Source organism: Mus pahari, chromosome 16, assembly GCF_900095145.1.
Source record: "Mus pahari chromosome 16, PAHARI_EIJ_v1.1, whole genome shotgun sequence".
Taxonomy (NCBI): Eukaryota; Metazoa; Chordata; class Mammalia; order Rodentia; family Muridae; genus Mus; species Mus pahari.
This window is the reverse complement of record NC_034605.1, coordinates 55,766,086-55,782,747: the sequence shown is the minus strand read 5'-3', so window position 1 is coordinate 55,782,747 and position 16,662 is coordinate 55,766,086. Positions and strand designations below refer to the sequence as shown.

General features: G+C 49.4%; 1 protein-coding gene across 5 annotated transcripts; it reads left to right on the top strand.

Annotated features, from left to right (window-relative positions):
- The first annotated feature begins 1,855 nt into the window (after window positions 1–1,855).
- Nfil3 (nuclear factor, interleukin 3 regulated) lies at window positions 1,856–15,763 on the top strand. Of its 5 annotated transcripts, none has more exons than XM_021215510.1 (2): window positions 1,856–2,062; window positions 13,951–15,763. In XM_021215510.1, the coding sequence occupies exon 2, from the start codon at window positions 14,106–14,108 to the stop codon at window positions 15,492–15,494; it is 1,389 nt and encodes a 462-aa protein (XP_021071169.1). In that variant the 5' UTR covers window positions 1,856–2,062; window positions 13,951–14,105; the 3' UTR covers window positions 15,495–15,763. The 5 variants fall into 5 exon arrangements, with proteins under 5 accessions (XP_021071169.1, XP_029403466.1, XP_029403467.1 ...); XM_029547606.1 differs by lacking the exon at window positions 1,856–2,062 and adding an exon at window positions 2,569–3,654; XM_029547607.1 differs by lacking the exon at window positions 1,856–2,062 and adding an exon at window positions 3,697–3,783.
- The last annotated feature ends 899 nt before the right edge of the window (window positions 15,764–16,662 follow it).

Here is a 16,662-nt window from a genome sequence, read left to right as displayed (position 1 = left end):
CCGGGTCCTGGAGACCGAGCCTCCATCACCTTGTCGAGCTGTTTTTAAGCACCAGGGGGCGCGAACGAGTTGTTTTCCAAGTTGATATCAGAGACATCTTTCACACTTCCTCTGATTTCCAAGTTAGATGACAATGACGGAAGCATAAATGTGGTGGAGGCGCAATGTAAACTGCCCCCGGGAATGAAGACAGGCATCAGATTTCAAAATTCAGTCTAAAGAACAGCTTCGTGGGTCACAGCAGTCCGTTCTTCCGCTGTCAGCCTTGGGTGAGTCAGGCAAGTTCAATTTTTTTTTTTTTTTTTTTTTTTTTTTTGGTGAAAACGCTACTCCCCGATTCTACCTACTTAGGGATCCTATGACATCAGTAAATTCGAGAAAAGTGGAACCGATTAACCCAATCAAGATTCGTTTACATCAAGGTAGTCAGTTCTTCGGGGAAAAAAAAACAAACAAAGTGTAAAGGGGGGAGGGGTTGTTCCCTGAAAGGAGATTTATCCTCTATTGCCTATCTGTGCTGTGGGGGCTTTATTGGTTAAGGGGTATTTTACCAGCTAGACTCCATCATTATTGCCCTGTGAAGGCGTCCAAAAGTCCAACGGTGAATGGCATTTAAACCACCACTGAATGTGCCTTGGAGATTATCTGTGGAGTTACTGTGTCTGGAGTAAATGGAAAGAGATCCACTTGGTGAGATGTTCCGGGTGGGGGTCCCGCACACTCACTCTTTTTTGGGGGGGTTGCTTTCTTTGAAAAATGAGAAAGGGGGGAGTTGAGTGAGGGAATCATTTGAGCCCAGGTCCCACAGTCTGAGCTCAAGGACCTTGCCACCTGCCACATTCCGTATTTGGGCAAGCGCGTGCGTCACTGTCAGGAATATGGCTCCCTTTGCCAAGGCCGGCTATAATCTTACGTGTCTGTAAACGCGGGGAGTGTTTGCCACGTTCCTTTACAATAGCCAACCCGATGACTGACTTAAGAACATGCCACCAGATGCTCTGTCTCCCATTTCCTTATGTCTTTTGTACAGCCCAGGAATTGGGGAAAGGGGTGGGGTGGGGGGCTGACTGGCGTGTTCACTGGGAACCGAAAGGAGAGGAGAGCTACTAGCTCAAGATGCTTCGGGGAGTGCCCTCCGTGGCTCGCTCTAGCCCGAGCACCGAATGCGGGTAGGCTTCCCAGCCGGGGGCACCGAGGCCGCGGACCCTCAGATCCTCGGAGACAGCCGCCACCTCTCCACGTGGTCGGGGACACAGACCGACCGCGTCTAGCTTGGTTTCCCAACCATGTTACGCAACAACTTCGTAGGGGTCGTCTTCGCCCTAATTGTGTCGGGAGCGCTGTTTGTTGTTGCGGTTGCCGGCGCTGCCCGGGAGAGGAGCGGGACATTTCAGTCACGGCGTAGCCCGGCTGCCGCGCCCCTTTCCGGGTCTCAGAGGGGACCGTGGGCACAAGGAGGCCAAGGTTCCCGCCACGCCCGGGTCCCCATAGCCCTCACCCGGGGTTCTATTGGCAACAGGTAGTCCAGCCCTCTGTGGCTCTACGGGAAACAAACAAAAAAAAGGTGCTGGCACCAACGAGCGAGCGCAGCGACCCGGAGGGCGCGGCCGGCAATGGGCAAAAGGGTCCTGGGCTCCTCTTAGGCGTGTCTCGGGTTGCTCCGCGGTGCGTCCCGTTGCGCAACATAGCGCTCGGCGTGGGTCCCCACGGACAGCGGGTAGCAGCTGCGGCCGCGGCCAGAGAAGGACGCGGACTGGCAGTGGCGCCGCGGCAGAGAGGACGGGGCGGGGCGGGGGCGGGCGCGGGATTGGGGCGGCCGCCGCCCGTCACGGCGGGGCTGGCGGGCGGCGACGTAGCGCGGCGCTCGGAACTGACCTACTAACACACATCTCTCGGCGCGGCCACGGCGCCCGCGGACCCGGCGCGCCCGCTCGTCTCCCGCGCCGCGCCCTCGCCACCGCCCGCTGAGGGCCCGGCGGAGCTTGAATCGCGCCCCGGCGCCACCAGCCGGGTTACAGCCGCCCTTTCTTTTCCCCCTCTCGGACCAGGGAGCAGAACCACGGTAAGCGCTCCGCCCACCGGCGGTCCCGGGGGCCCAGCTCCTCTCCGTGCCCGCTCTTGGAGCGCGCGGCCGGCGGGCGTAGGGCGCGGGATGCGTGCGGACGCGGCGCAGGGCTGGCGGGAGACGGCGAGTGTGCGCGGGGCATGCATTACATAAACTTTTGCTGCCTTGGCAGGAGGGGGGACTCGCCACCTTAAGGTAGCTGCTTTGATTGCAGCGCCCTGGCGCCCGCACGTAGCCCGGGCTGCCGCGCGCTCCCTCCTCCTCCCCGCTATTGCATAATGTCTCCGGATTTCAGGAAAATTGATGTTTCGGTGGCGAAGAGCGCGCCGTGGAGGCGGAGTGGAGGCCGATCCTTTTAGCAGCCAGACGACGTGCCCTGCTTTCCGGGGTCTCTCCGCGCTAGTCCCCAATCCGGGCCAGCTAGGGGGAGGGTTGAGTCTTGATTTGCTTAGGAGGGTTGGGAGTACCAACGGTGACGGCAATCGGAGATGCCTGCGCGGCATTTGTTTGTGTCAGGCGCTGTGTCGGCACCGACGTTTTCCAACCCGTTTGTCGTCACCATGTTTTACGAGCCCTCGGGAAGGTGGAGGGATGTGTCCTTTCTTACATTGCATAATGGGCCAGCGGTGAAACGTGGGCACCGAGGACGAGCTGATGTGAGAATGTGCGCGTATGTGTGCAATGATTTGGTCATTTTAGCGCAGCGTTGGCTATTAAATTCTTATTGGTACCTCTGTTCCGTCCCAAATAAGCATATTTTAAAAACTATTCCATGCAGTTCATTATTAAGAAAGAAGAAATCCTAGTCTTGGAGTAATGCGCGTGGTGGTGGGGGGTCCTTAAATGTTCCGAGGTGTTATTTTTAAAACCCGGACGAGCCATTGTGACGTTTGCCTCCCCACTTTTCCCAACTGGAATGCCATGCGTTTCATCAGCCTTTCTTTTTCTTTCTTTTTTTTTTCTTTCTCACCTTATCGTCATTGGCTTATTTTTTTAAAGACACCACAAGACAAATCATTAATAGATTCCTGGAAATGTGAGGTTATGTAACTGCCGAATTTGCTGGCTGTTGAGCATAGAAAGGGAGCTAATTACGTGATTTTATAATCTTGCCACAAAGAAAGTAGGGCAATCTCAGCGTTGAAGAATGTCATCATCAACAGGGGTTTTGTTGGTTCTTTTAAAGGATATTTTAAGCCAGAAAGTGACGACCGACTAAGCTTTGACATAGCTCATGCTTGCCAAATGTGTGTCTTTTACCCTAAAAGAAATGTACGTCTTTCTAAATATAGCCCTATCACATTTTAACAATCCTGGCCTCGGTGCTATTTCTGGTTTCTTCAGGGCTGTGTGCAAATACGAGCTCAAGGCCATTTGCTGTAGTTTTAACTCCACGCCTTCCAAGACCTCTGATAAGACTGTATTTTTAGGAAGGCATTTCGCAGCGCCCAGAGACTGCTGGTGAACGCGGGGGCCCCATTTATCATTTTAAAGGACACTTTGGAGGAACTGCTGCGTTCAGAGGCCAACAGGGAATGGCCAAGTGTCACCTTCTTTTCTGGCTTTTGTAAATAACAACGGCTAATGAGGTCAGAAGTATTTATTTGACATCATAATTTCCCCCAGATCAGATATGAGTTATGGGAAGTATATATAGGTTAGTAGATTGTATTTTTGCCTGTATAACCTAGTTTTATTCTTGGAGATAGAATAATATGGTAAGTATCCGGATATTAAATTTCTTCCCGGATTCTTACTTAGTGTAATGATGTGTGACTATACGTATTTAATAGTGTCTGTGAGATATAGTTTTCTTAGCGTATCATTTACATAATTGAACTACGATATTATTTTAGGGGGCGGAGACATTCTAGATATTGACCCCTGAAACGTATTATTATCCCTATTTCAGCCGTTTTCCAAGACGCTGCAGTTGCAGTAGCCTCCCCCCCCAACCCCCCCCAGCAGCAGACCCTGACCCACTTTGCGTGCTGGGCTGGACGACCCAAGCCTGCAGAGGCGGGGGCTGGGGGGACTTTGCAGCGCCACCTTTCATCATGCGTCCTTGCGCCCCTCACTGGTCCCGGAGCCCGGGCACGCGCCTGGCAGTGGCAGGCAGAGACCTCGACCCAAGACGCTCCCCTTGGGCAGCGACTGGACGCGCCTCGCGGTGGCCCGCGCGCCTCCCCGGCCCCTCCCGCATTCCTTTGTTCTGGCGCGGGGGTCCTCGCGGCGCCGAGGCCCCGCTGCGCCGCCCACCCGGCGGGGGGCGGGCCTGGGGAGCAGCGCGGCGTGGGGGCGCGGCCGCGGAACGGGGTGGAGGCAGTTCGGTGTGCTGCGCTCGCCGGGAGCCGGGTGGCCTGAGGCGGAGAGCAGGCGTGCCTCCTGGGCGCAGGCTCGGTGGCCTTGGGCCTCGGGACAGTGCAGCCTCAGGCAGAAGGAGCCAGGAGCTGACTCTACTCCGGAGCGCAGCTAGCACTGCTAGCCGCGACCCCCACAGATATCTTTGTTTCTGGAGTCTCCGTTGAATTTCAGAGGCAAGCTCTCTTCTCCATTCACTGAGTGAAAAAGCAGGACCTCTAAATGGCTACAGAAAGAAGGGAGAGGGCAGTCTTGACCGTGATGGATAGGAGGGTCTTTGCTTGAACATGGACAGTGGAGCCCAAGTTTTTTTTTTTTATTATTTCTTATTGTAGCTAAAGTTTATTTGATCCAAGGCCCGAGATTATATATATGGTCGGGAGTCCCTAATTCAAAATCACCCACATAGATGCAGCTGTCTCTCCTGTAAAAGTACCTCTCTCTACGTCATCAAAGCTCCAGGTTTCTCCAGATGGCCTTCTGAAGCACAGGAAAGCCTCCTGGTGTTTGGAGGGTGATCAGCTCAGACTGCAGTCTATGGATGGCAAACCTGGAATTCAGCATCAAATGATGCTCTTGGGTACCCTAGGGACCCTCTTTGGGAGTCTGCTTTGGGAGATGCAAAAAAGGCAGGTGTAGGTGCTGCCCAGACCTCTCTCTCCCCAGTATTTGATAGACCTTCAGTGCCTTTCAGGGAAACTTGAGGGGAAAGAAGCCTGTGGATCGGCACAGTTAGAAGGAGCTCAGTAAATGTTTCCAGAATGCTCATGTTTGGGCTGGTTTTCCTTTACTGAACCGAATCTCACAGAAAGAATGAAGACAGGTTGGTATTGGGCCTGTAAAGATTCACCTTCTCTTTTACCCCTGAAAAAGTATTGCCTTGTGCATGTTATTTAATGTTTGTACCAAGATAATTCTTGAAGCATCAAAGTGCTTCAAGGTCCCAAGTACCTGGGGTAACGTCTTAGGAAGTTTTGGAAGAAACAGAGGTGACGGAGTCCCCACAGCAAGAATAGCTTGGCCTTTTCCAGATCCCTGGAATTTTCTGTGACTTGAGTTCTCTAGCCTGGCTGATCTCTTCTTCTAAACCATCAGCGATGGGCATTCTCACCGACACTTGTGCACGTGTACGCTATCTTAGAGAGAGGGTATGTGGAGCTGTGTGGATGTCAACTAAAGCCGGGCCCCGTTAGACTGATGACTCTTGACCTCGCTGAAGAAACCTGGGCCCGAAGTACCCAGGGCAGTCTCAAAATAGTGCCTTGCAGAAAGGGCTGGAACCCGGAGTCCTCAGTGCCTTGATTCAGAAATATGAAGGGCAGTTACTAAACAAGGCAGAACCCACTGGGCACCCTCCACCCCCCACTTTATAAAACAGGTGCTCAGAGAAGCTGGGTAAGCGGTCTATCGTAGAGTTTCAAAAGCTGGGAGTTGTGCTAGCTGCATTCTCACTCCTCCACCGGTCTGCCTGTCCCTTCAACGAGAGTGAACACAAGCTCCCTGTACTTTACGAAACAGTTTCCTTTTCTGTGTTGAGGGCTTATCTTGGCAATTATAACATCACCATGATGCAACAGCCTGCAAATTAGAACCCTTTGTGAAAGGCTGAGCCCAGAGTTGAGCAAGGCCCCTGACTCACTCCCGCCAGCGGAGATTTCTAGCTGACCTAGCCGTGATCATCAGTGGGTTCCCGGGTTCCGAGATGTAGGTCTGATTGAAGCGTGGGCTGGAAAGAAGGTGGGGTCAGAGTGCTCAGCGTTATTTTTACCCGGCTTCGGAATAATGAGGCGCGCGCCTCATTATTTCCATTGTGACCCAGATGGCATTGATGCTGTTAAGAGTTGTTTATTTTTAATTTGTATTGAGGAATGAGAGCACGCTGGGGATTCGAATCAAACATAACAAACAATGTAATTGAGGTTTCCTCTCTGATGCTCACTTCTTGTTTTTGTCAGGTATGCCCCGAGTTTCACAGGGGTTAGCACATTGTTTGATATCCTGTTATTTTGCTCGATTTTATTTGAGTTGATTTTTATCCAGATTGGACTCACAAGCGAATGTTGAAAGACACTGACCTTTGCCCACAGACAATTACATAAGAGGGTTTTTCAGTTTCAAAATGAGTTTTTATTGCCACCACCCCCACTTACCTCTCACATTTCTTTGTAACTAATTTTCCTGTAGTTAGAAACGGGTTGTGGGGCGGGGGCGGGGGGCGGATTTTGTTTCTCATATGGCTTTAATTAGAGTTTGGGCTTGTTTTTGAAGTTTAGTGGGGATTTGCTGGATGCCATTCGTTAATAATCCGGGCTCTGTGGGCCTGGTTTCATTGGAGTTTGGGTGTTTATAAGCCTTTCAATGATCAGAACACGATGTCTTTTATTAACTTTCTAGGGATCTTAAATGTAATTAAGTAGCCTTCAAATAAATCTTCCACTCTCTTCCTAAGGCACACGGCACAATAAATGGTACTTGTAGTCACGGGCTGATTAGGAAAGTGAATGAGAACGTTAAAAACCAGGCTGGGGAGATTGGGAACATTTCCGCCATCCCGGGTCCCCAGCACACACCCTCTTCTGTCATGTTGTGATGTTGTTCCCCTTATGCTCTAACTAGTCAAGGTTGTGACGTTTGTGTCCCTAAGATGCAGAGGAGAGTGGAGCTGTAGCTCAACTGGTAGCATTTACCTAGTATTCCCAATGCCCTGGGTCCTGTCTCCAACACCCCATACACCAATGTCAGAGTGGATACCTACCAGTGCAGAAGAATAGGTGGACACAGGAGGATTAGAAGCTCATGGTCATGGCAAAGTCAAAAAGAAAGACTCTGAGGGACTTACTAATTCTATCAATTCATTATATTTTCCAAAAAAGGTGACAAATAGGGGCTGGGGTGATGACTGAGCTGCAGCCCTTGCTACTGCTCCAGAGGACAGAAGCAGGCAGCTCACCACTGACTGTTAACTCCAGCTTCAGGGAATCCAGTACCCTCTTCTGATCCCTACAGGCACTGGTACAATGTGACAGATGTTCACACAGTAGCACATAAATAAAAACAGTATCCTTTCTTCAAACTGCTATTTCACAGGTATAATGTTCCCATTTTTGAAGCTTCTTATCTAAGGTTTTTCAAAATACATGTATATATATATATATATATATATATATATATATATATATATACACACACACACACACACACACACACACACATGCGTATATTCTCTGTGTGTCTCTGTCTCTGTCCACTTTCCCCCCCCCCTACTGTTGTCTCTCTGTGGGCTTCATCTCCTCAAGCTGTGAAGTTGCTTTAATGGGTGCCCCTGTGTTTCCTGCTTGTGTCCGACTTCAGACTTGCTACATAATGTTGCAAACCCTTGCACTGTAGAAATTGCCAGTTAAACACTAGTTCATGTTTCAATCAACAAAGTACACAGGTGGGCTAATAAAATGTGGGGCTGCCATCTAATTCATTAAGGTTAAAATCTAATTTTCAAGTAACCCCTTGTTGAACTTGGAATCTTTTCTGTTCCCGTAAGCTGAATCAGGTTTTGACACATTTATTTACAGATGCATCCAAACAGAAAAAGTGGGTCAGTTTGTTGCCGGGATAGGGCTGGTCTGGCAGTGAGAGATGGCTCATGTGTGTGTGTGCCCCATGTGTGTGTCAAGCACGTGTTTCTCCTGGCCCTGGGTGGACTTTGGACTGCTGAGTGACTGCAGGCCCTGAGCTAAGCACTCAGGAACTAGAGTGTTTTGTTCTTGATGTAAAATGTCAGTGGATTAAAGTGCTTGCTGCGCAAACCCAATGACCTGAATTCAGTTTCCAGATCCCACGGTGGGAGAACAGAACCAACTTCTGAATGTTGCTGGCCTCTGATCCCCCACATGGACCCACATGATATAATTAATAAGATTTGTAAAGATAAAAGGCTCAGCTCACGTCTGTGGATGTGATGAATTGATTGGTTAACTTCCACAATTTTCACAGATAGAGGTTGGTTCCCTGTTAAGAGGACCCGAGTTTAGTTCCTATCACACACACACACACACACACACACACACACACACACACACACACTCACACACACACACACCAGGCAGCTCATAACCAGCCTTGTCATGGATTTTTGATATCTAAACAAGGACAGTGTTCTGTGCTCCTTGCCCAGGACTTATTCATTTCTGGTTTTGTAGAATGTGAACTGCCTGCCACAAGTCACCTCTGGGAGGTCAGAGGTTGGAGATGCACATGCATTTGTGTAGCAACTGTGGGGGAACCCCTGCAGGATGAACTCTTGTCTCGATTTTATGTTGTCTATTTGGATTCTTTTTGCAGCCTTTTTTTTTTTTTTTTTTTTTTTTTTTTTTTTTTTTTTTTTTTTTTTTTTTTTTTTTTTTTTTTTAGGTCAGGTCTTATTAATTGACAAGTATTTAGGTCATCTGACTTAAATATACTCAAGGATCTGGGCTTATGAAATTCAGCTCTTGCCTGTAGCAGGTTATAGAGGAAAGCACGTGGTAACAGTGATGGTGTCTCCACAGTAGGCGTGGGAAAGTATGTCAACTGGCGTGACGCGATGCCTGCTCCCCAATTTCTCTTTTTTTATTTGTGTCTTTAAGCAGTCCTATCAGCTAATGGATGTAATGGAGTTAATGGCGCTAACAGGGGGTAACATCATAGAATTGGCATTTCGCGTCAGTTATTCACCAAAAAAAGAAACATAGTGACTAAGGTGGCCCAGCGGCCTGTGTTGATTTCAAACGGTGACACACTGGTGAAGTCATGGCTAGATTAGTCATGAAGAGAGAAACTGGAATCCGAAGCAGTCATCATGCACGCTGAGGGTTTTAGAAGGTGGCCTCAACTGTGCTGAGGAGGTGGCTCACTGGGTAAAGTGCCTATTGTGGAATATGAGGACTTGGATTCGAATCCCCAGAACCCATGGGGCAGTAGAGCATGCTTGGATCCCCAGTGCTGGGGACATAGAGAGCAAAGACAGGCAGATACTGGGAGCTGTAATAAAGGCAATATTCTAGTGTTAGCCTGCAGCCTTGACACACACACACACACATACACACACTTTATGAATATTATAATAAAATAAAAATATTGTCAGCTGTGTTTTTCCCTGCATCCATTGTTGAGGAACACAGCCTCGAGAGCCATCTTTGGTTTTAACTGCTATGATCTCTGGCTGGTGGGTCAGTCTTTTGGCTGCTTCTTCCATGTGGGTCTACTTAACAAAAGAGTCACCAGAGAGGACTGGAGAAAGGGCAGCAATGAGAGAATGCCTCCCTAAGATTCAGCTGTGGGCCAATTTGTAGAGCATTTTCTTAATTAGTGGTAGGTGGGGGAGGGCCCCACCCATTGTGGACGGGGCCAACCCCAGGCAGGTAAGCAGATTGAGCAAGCCATGAGGAGCAAGCCAGTAAGCAGCATCCCTCCATGGCCTCTGCATGGGCTCCTGACTTCAGGTTTCTGCCCTGTTTGAGTTCCTGCTCTGACTGCCTTTATTGATGAATAGCAATGTAGAAGTGGAAGTCGGGTAAAACCTTTCCTCCCCAAGATGCTCTTTGGTCATGGTGTTTCATCACAGCAGTAGAAACTATAACTAAGACAATCTACAATGTTGAAATAGATATACTTTTGGTTTTGTTTAAAAGATACTATAATGGGGCTGGAGTATTGGCTCAGCAGTTAAGAGCACTTGTTGCTCTTACAGAGGACCTGGGTTCAGGTCCAGGAGATCCAGTGCCTTCTGACCTCCAAGTGTACCAGGTGGGCAAAACACTCATACATGTATATGTTTTTTTAAGATAGTAAAAGGGGCTGGAGAAATAACTCATCACTTAAGAATTCATATTGCTCTTTCAGGGGACCTGAGTTCAGTTCAGTTGCCAGTGCCCACGGTGAGCAGCTTACAAAGTGTTGTAACTCTAGCTCTTGAAGGACCTGAAGTCTCTGGTCTTTGCAGGCACTGGCATGTACATAGCCACACAGAAACATACAAATAAACACATATGTTTTTAAAGATTGATGATGATGATGATGATGATGATGATGGTGGTGGTGGTTGGAACAGGTGTAAGAGGTTGAGATAAGATGATCACAAGTTCAAGGCCAATAGCTGTATGTCTTTTTCACTATTTCAACATAGGTACAACTACTCTCAGGAGATTAAAATCTGACTGTGAAATAGCCCAGACCCATTGAGGGCAGCTCTGGACAGTCCTTCCTGGTGTAGCCAACTTGTGGAGTGAGCTCTAGCTAGGTCCATGGTACCTTCCTGTCCCTAGAATCACTTCATAATTAGTTATATGAGGTTCGTACCTAAGAGAGATGGAGGCTGTGTGTGTCTGGGACTGAAAGGAGGGATGTAGGGAGGGTCTGTGAGGGGTCAGAGCAGGGTCCAGGCTAGGTTGAGGTCTCAGGTTGGCTATCACATGAGTTTTGGATGCCACTTGTGTCTGTGAGCCTCTGAAGATGCTGAAGGGGGGCACGTGAGGTAGGCTATGTCCCCAGTCCTTCAGTGTCCAAATAAATGACATCTGGTGTGAGTGGAGTCAGCAGGGTCCACACTTCAGGTCCCACCATGATCAAAGCCTGAGCATGTGTCTCTGTCCTGTCTATGCTCTGCAGTTTGGCCCTCAGCCTGCACAACCTCCCCACTCTTAGAATCTTCAGTCTAGTTCAGTGCTCAGTACACAGTAGGTGTTCCTTATTCGGTGACCTAGTAACCCATAGGTATGTGTGACCGCATGCACCTACTGGTACATAAGTATGTGTGTATGGAGGCCAGAGTGCAACCTCCAAGTTTGTTCCTCCGATGTCTATCCATTCTGGTTTTTGAGATGTTGTCTCTCACAGACCTGGAGTTCACATAGTAGGCTAGGTTGATTGGCCAGGGAGTGAGCCCGGGGGAATCCTTCTGTCTCTGCCTCCCCAGCACTGAGGTTATAGTCTCAACCACCTTTCCCAGACTTTCTCATAGGCTTTGGGGATTAAACTCCAGTTCTTGGACTTGCAAGTCAAGGGCTTTATAATCTGAGTCATCGCCCTGGCCGTGGGCCGATTGTGGTTAAATAGAATCAGCTACCTGTTCAGCTTGGCCATGGTGACCTGTCATGACTAACACACACACACACACACACACACACACACACACACACACACACACAAAACCAGATCCACACAAACATGTGATCCACAGTTTGAAGATGTCTCTAAGCTTGGCTGATGTGGAGAGATCATGAGGCTGGTGGGGAGAGTAGCTCACAGATGGTGGACTGTGTAAATGAAATACAATGTATGTTTTAAGGAAGAACTGGGTTTTAAAGAAGAAGTGAGATAAGTAAGTATGTGGGGGAAAACATAAGTACATGGGGAGGGAAAAAAATACCCCAGAAAAATAGCGTGGAAGGGACTGTGTGGTATTTAAAAACTAGTACCTGTGGCTTGGTGGAGACTTGAAGCCCACAACAGGAAAGGCCAAGGTCTGCATCTTTCTTGGCTGCAGCTCAGTACCACTTAAGGGTGAGGACCCCATCGGAGTGCCTGACTGCATGCCTAAGGCAGCAGGAGGAGGAGCATGCATGCCCTGCACTGTGCAGAGGGACGTGTTTCCAGATTGGACGACAGGGCCTGTATGGAGGTGATAAGAGATTATATTTTTTATTTATTTTGGTTGGTTGGTTGGTCAGTTTTTTCAAGGCAGGATAGCCTTTGTGTAGCCTTGGCTGCCCTGGAAAGAGATCGTATTTTTGATTAAAGGTTGACAAGCTGTCTTTTGGCCTGTGGTGTCTCCCTCCTTGAAGTGGTATCTGACAGGGTGTCATTGTCAGAAAGCACACCGTCAGTGGCTCCTGGGCTTCCTTTGAGTTGGGGAGCTGCTCCCTGTGGTGGTGGCCCAATTGGATGGGCAGAACCTTGTGTGACCTTGACATTCTTGGGACTGAGGAAAAGACAGAAAGAGTGACCAGGTTTATGTGACTGAGAGCAGAGATGGCTTAGCCATTGAGGTATCTGGCACACATGCATGGAGACCTGATCTCCACGCCCATTTATTTAAAAAGAGACGGGATATCATGGTTCCCAGTTGGCAGTTGAGGAGATGGAGTGAAGGAGACAGGAGGATCCTATGGCTCACTGGCTGGCCAGCCTCACCTATGAGGCAAATTCTGGGTCATGAGAGAAACTACTCTATGTCAAAAGGCAAGGTGACAGAGCCTGAGGAAGGACGCCTCAGGGAGTAATGATGTGTGTGGGCTGTGTGTACCTTTGCTTTATGGAGGCAGGATGGAATCCAAAAGCCCCAGGAAAGGATTTAGTATCTTGTGGCAAAGCTTAGAGTAGAAGGCTTACTTAGCACACTCCTGGGTTCCACCCTCAGCATGCACATGAGTACGCACACACATGCACACGCACACGCACACATGCGCACAAAGTGAGACCCAGCTCATATTATAAATACTATATTCGTGGGAGTGAAAAACAGTTGATGATTCTATTTTTCAGTTCTTATATTTTATTTGAAACTAATTAGTAAGATTGAAAGAAGGTCTTTCCATAATTATATTCTCTGGTTTTGAAGTAATCTTAACTTGCAAGAGAGCTGTATTTTTTTAAAAAAAATAATAAGTCCCCTTGAATAGTAACTGTTTTAGTGCAAAGGGACTAAATAACCAAAGTCTATTATGCTGAATTTTAGGACCTCCATAAAGCACTGTGGCTGTCAATTCTGAAAGTCTGGCCGGTAAGCCTGAAGGGCCTTCCTTGCATTTTGAATTTTATAAGTGCAGGTACTTCCTATAAGGGTAGCAGCTTGATGGTAAAGCCAGAGGAGTTTCCTGGGCAGACTGGGGACCACCAGGCCCTTGGGGGTAGGACAGCAGGGTAACAGAGTTTACTTAGCCCAGTTCTTGTGTGCACTTCCTTGGCAGAGCCAAGTTAACTATTGTCATTCTGAAGCAGGGCTGTGCTCACTCGAGTTCTGGTCACCATTGTAGGGCTGTCTGTCATTTCCTCCCTGTGATGAATCGTCCTGTATGATCCTGCACTTGCCCTTTATCTCTGTTAAACACAGCTTTCCTCTATCTGACCCAGAATAGAGGGGAGGGCAGGAGGAAGGGAGGGATAGAGGGATGGATGGATGGATGGATGGATGGATGGATGGATGGATGGATGGATGCATAGGACTAGACGGAAGGATTGCATGGGTCCAAGTCTGGGTAGGTGGAGAGAGGAAGGGCGGGCATGGAAGGATGAATGACAGATTTAGTGACTGGGTGAGTAAATGACCAAGTACCTGAGCTCCTCTCTCTCCTGGACCACACAGTCCAAGGCAAAGAGGTTCTTTGTCACTGAAGTGGAAGGGTTTGTGTATCTACATCATTTTCCCATTTAAAGAAAAGACCTGAGCTATTTTGTACCAGTACCCCTTAACTGCTCAGCACAGCACCCCCCTTTTATAGCTCCTAGCACATAGCGGCCCAAGGGACTCACTGTGATCTCCTTTATTGCAGATAACCCATGAAAGGCTCCTGACAGATTTACCCTGAGCCGGACAACAGAAGGACCCATTGATGGATGAGAGGCTAAAGTCCTTAAGACCTGAAAGAAGACTGGGGAAGTGATTTGTCTCCTCCATCGGGTCTGTAGGACGAGGAGGTCCTTTCTGATGCAGCTGAGAAAAATGCAGACCATCAAAAAGGAGCCTGCACCCCTGGATCCTACCAGCAGCTCAGACAAGATGCTGCTGCTGAACTCTGCCTTAGCTGAGGTGGCCGAGGACCTAGCCTCAGGTGAAGATTTGCTCCTGAACGAAGGGAACATGGGGAAAAGCAAATCCTCGGCGTGTCGGAGGAAACGGGAATTCATTCCAGATGAGAAGAAAGACGCCATGTATTGGGAGAAACGGCGGAAAAACAACGAAGCTGCCAAAAGGTCTCGGGAGAAGCGCCGCCTCAATGACCTGGTTTTGGAGAACAAGCTGATCGCCCTGGGAGAAGAAAATGCCACTTTAAAAGCTGAGCTGCTCTCCCTGAAATTAAAGTTCGGTTTAATTAGCTCCACGGCGTACGCCCAAGAAATCCAGAAACTCAGTAATTCCACAGCTGTCTACTTTCAGGACTACCAGACATCCAAGGCTGCCGTGAGCTCGTTTGTGGACGAACACGAGCCTGCGATGGTAGCCGGAAGTTGCATCTCAGTCATCAAGCACTCTCCCCAGAGCTCGCTCTCTGATGTGTCTGAGGTGTCCTCTGTGGAGCACACCCAGGAAAGCCCCGCCCAGGGAGGCTGCCGGAGCCCCGAGAACAAGTTCCCTGTGATCAAGCAGGAGCCCGTGGAGTTGGAGAGCTTTGCCAGGGAGGCCAGGGAGGAGCGGGGCGCGTATTCCACCTCCATCTACCAGAGCTACATAGGAAGCTCTTTCTCCACCTACTCCCACTCCCCACCCCTCCTGCAGGTCCATGGGTCCACTAGCAACTCCCCGAGAACCTCAGAGGCCGATGAGGGTGTGGTGGGCAAGTCTTCTGATGGGGAAGACGAGCAACAGGTCCCTAAAGGCCCCATCCATTCTCCAGTGGAGCTTCAACGGGTCCACGCCACGGTGGTGAAGGTTCCAGAAGTGAACCCTTCTGCCTTACCGCACAAGCTCCGGATTAAAGCCAAGGCCATGCAGGTCAAAGTGGAGGCTTTGGACAGCGAGTTTGAAGGCATACAGAAACTCTCTTCACCCGCCGACGCGATCGCCAAAAGACATTTTGACCTGGAGAAACATGGCACCTCGGGCATGGCCCATTCCTCCCTCCCTCCTTTCTCGGTGCAGGTGACGAACATTCAAGATTGGTCCCTCAAATCGGAACACTGGCATCCCAAAGAACTGAGCAGCAAAACTCAGAGTAGCTTCAAAACAGGTGTGGTGGAAGTCAAAGACAGTGGCTATAAGGTTTCCGAAGCTGAGAATTTGTATTTGAAGCAGGGAATGGCAAACTTATCTGCAGAGGTGGTCTCGCTCAAGAGATTCATAGCCACACAACCTATCTCGGCTTCAGACTCCAGGTAAATGGCTACTGACCGAGCTATGCGTGGAGGAGGAGGCTGTTGGTACCATACTGAATTTCCACTGGACCTCTAAAGTCATTTCACTGTAGTGTGCACAACGGCGTCTGTCTGGGTGTCCTTGTGTACACACGCTGAAGACTTGATGCCCTCACTCTGCCTGGCGTGTAGTCAGATAGCCCCCCACAGAGGCTGTACATACTGAACGTTATTTTTGCTCTATTATAAAGTGTGTATGTTGCCAGTTTCAATAAAGGATTGGTGGCAAGCACAGCTCCGGCTCTGTCCCTCTTGATCAGATGGGAAAAAGCAAAGGCCACTTGGGTTTCTTAAGGTAGAAGCTGAGGAGATGGATGTCTCAGTTGGGGGGTACCTGAGCACCTCCCACACTATTTGGAGGATCCGGTTTCCCTGGCATGCCTATAAAAAGCCAGGTGTCCCAGCATAGACGCGGGTATCTCCAGAGAAGGGAGACTAGTGGGGACATAGCACACAGGAAGATCCCTCAGGCTCCAGCCTATCCTTCAAGTCTTCAAGTTCAGCGAAAGGCCCTGAATCAAAAAATAAGGTGGAAAGTGATGGAGGACACACACACACACACACACACACACACACACACACACACACACACACACACACACATGGTACAAGCAGGCTATCTTAGGGTTTTATTGCACTGAACAGACACCATGACCAATGCAAGTCTTAAAAAGGACAACATTTAATTGGGGCTGGCTTACAGGTTCATTATCATCAAGGCAGGAGCATGGCAGCATCCAGGCAGGCAGGCATGGTGCAGGCAGAGCTGAGTTTTCTACATCTTCATCTGAAGGCTGCTAGGAGAAGACTGGCTTCCAGGTAGCTAGAATGAGGGTCTTAAAGCCCACACCCACAGAGACACACCTACTCCAACAAGGCCACACTTTCTGATAGTGTCACTCTCTGGGCAAACCATCACAACACTGGCATTCTACATTTTACTTACTGTGGAGTAGTTGCTGCCCCAGAATGAGAGAAAACTGATCCCCTCACCCCCACACCCCACCCCACCCCACCCCACCCCACCCCGACACCAATAATCATGTTTACAAACCTAATGAAAAGCATAGCAAGGGCCTGGGACACTTGCAGGTGGAGCCCAGGGGAGTGAGGCGAGGGTAGAGAAGGTGAGT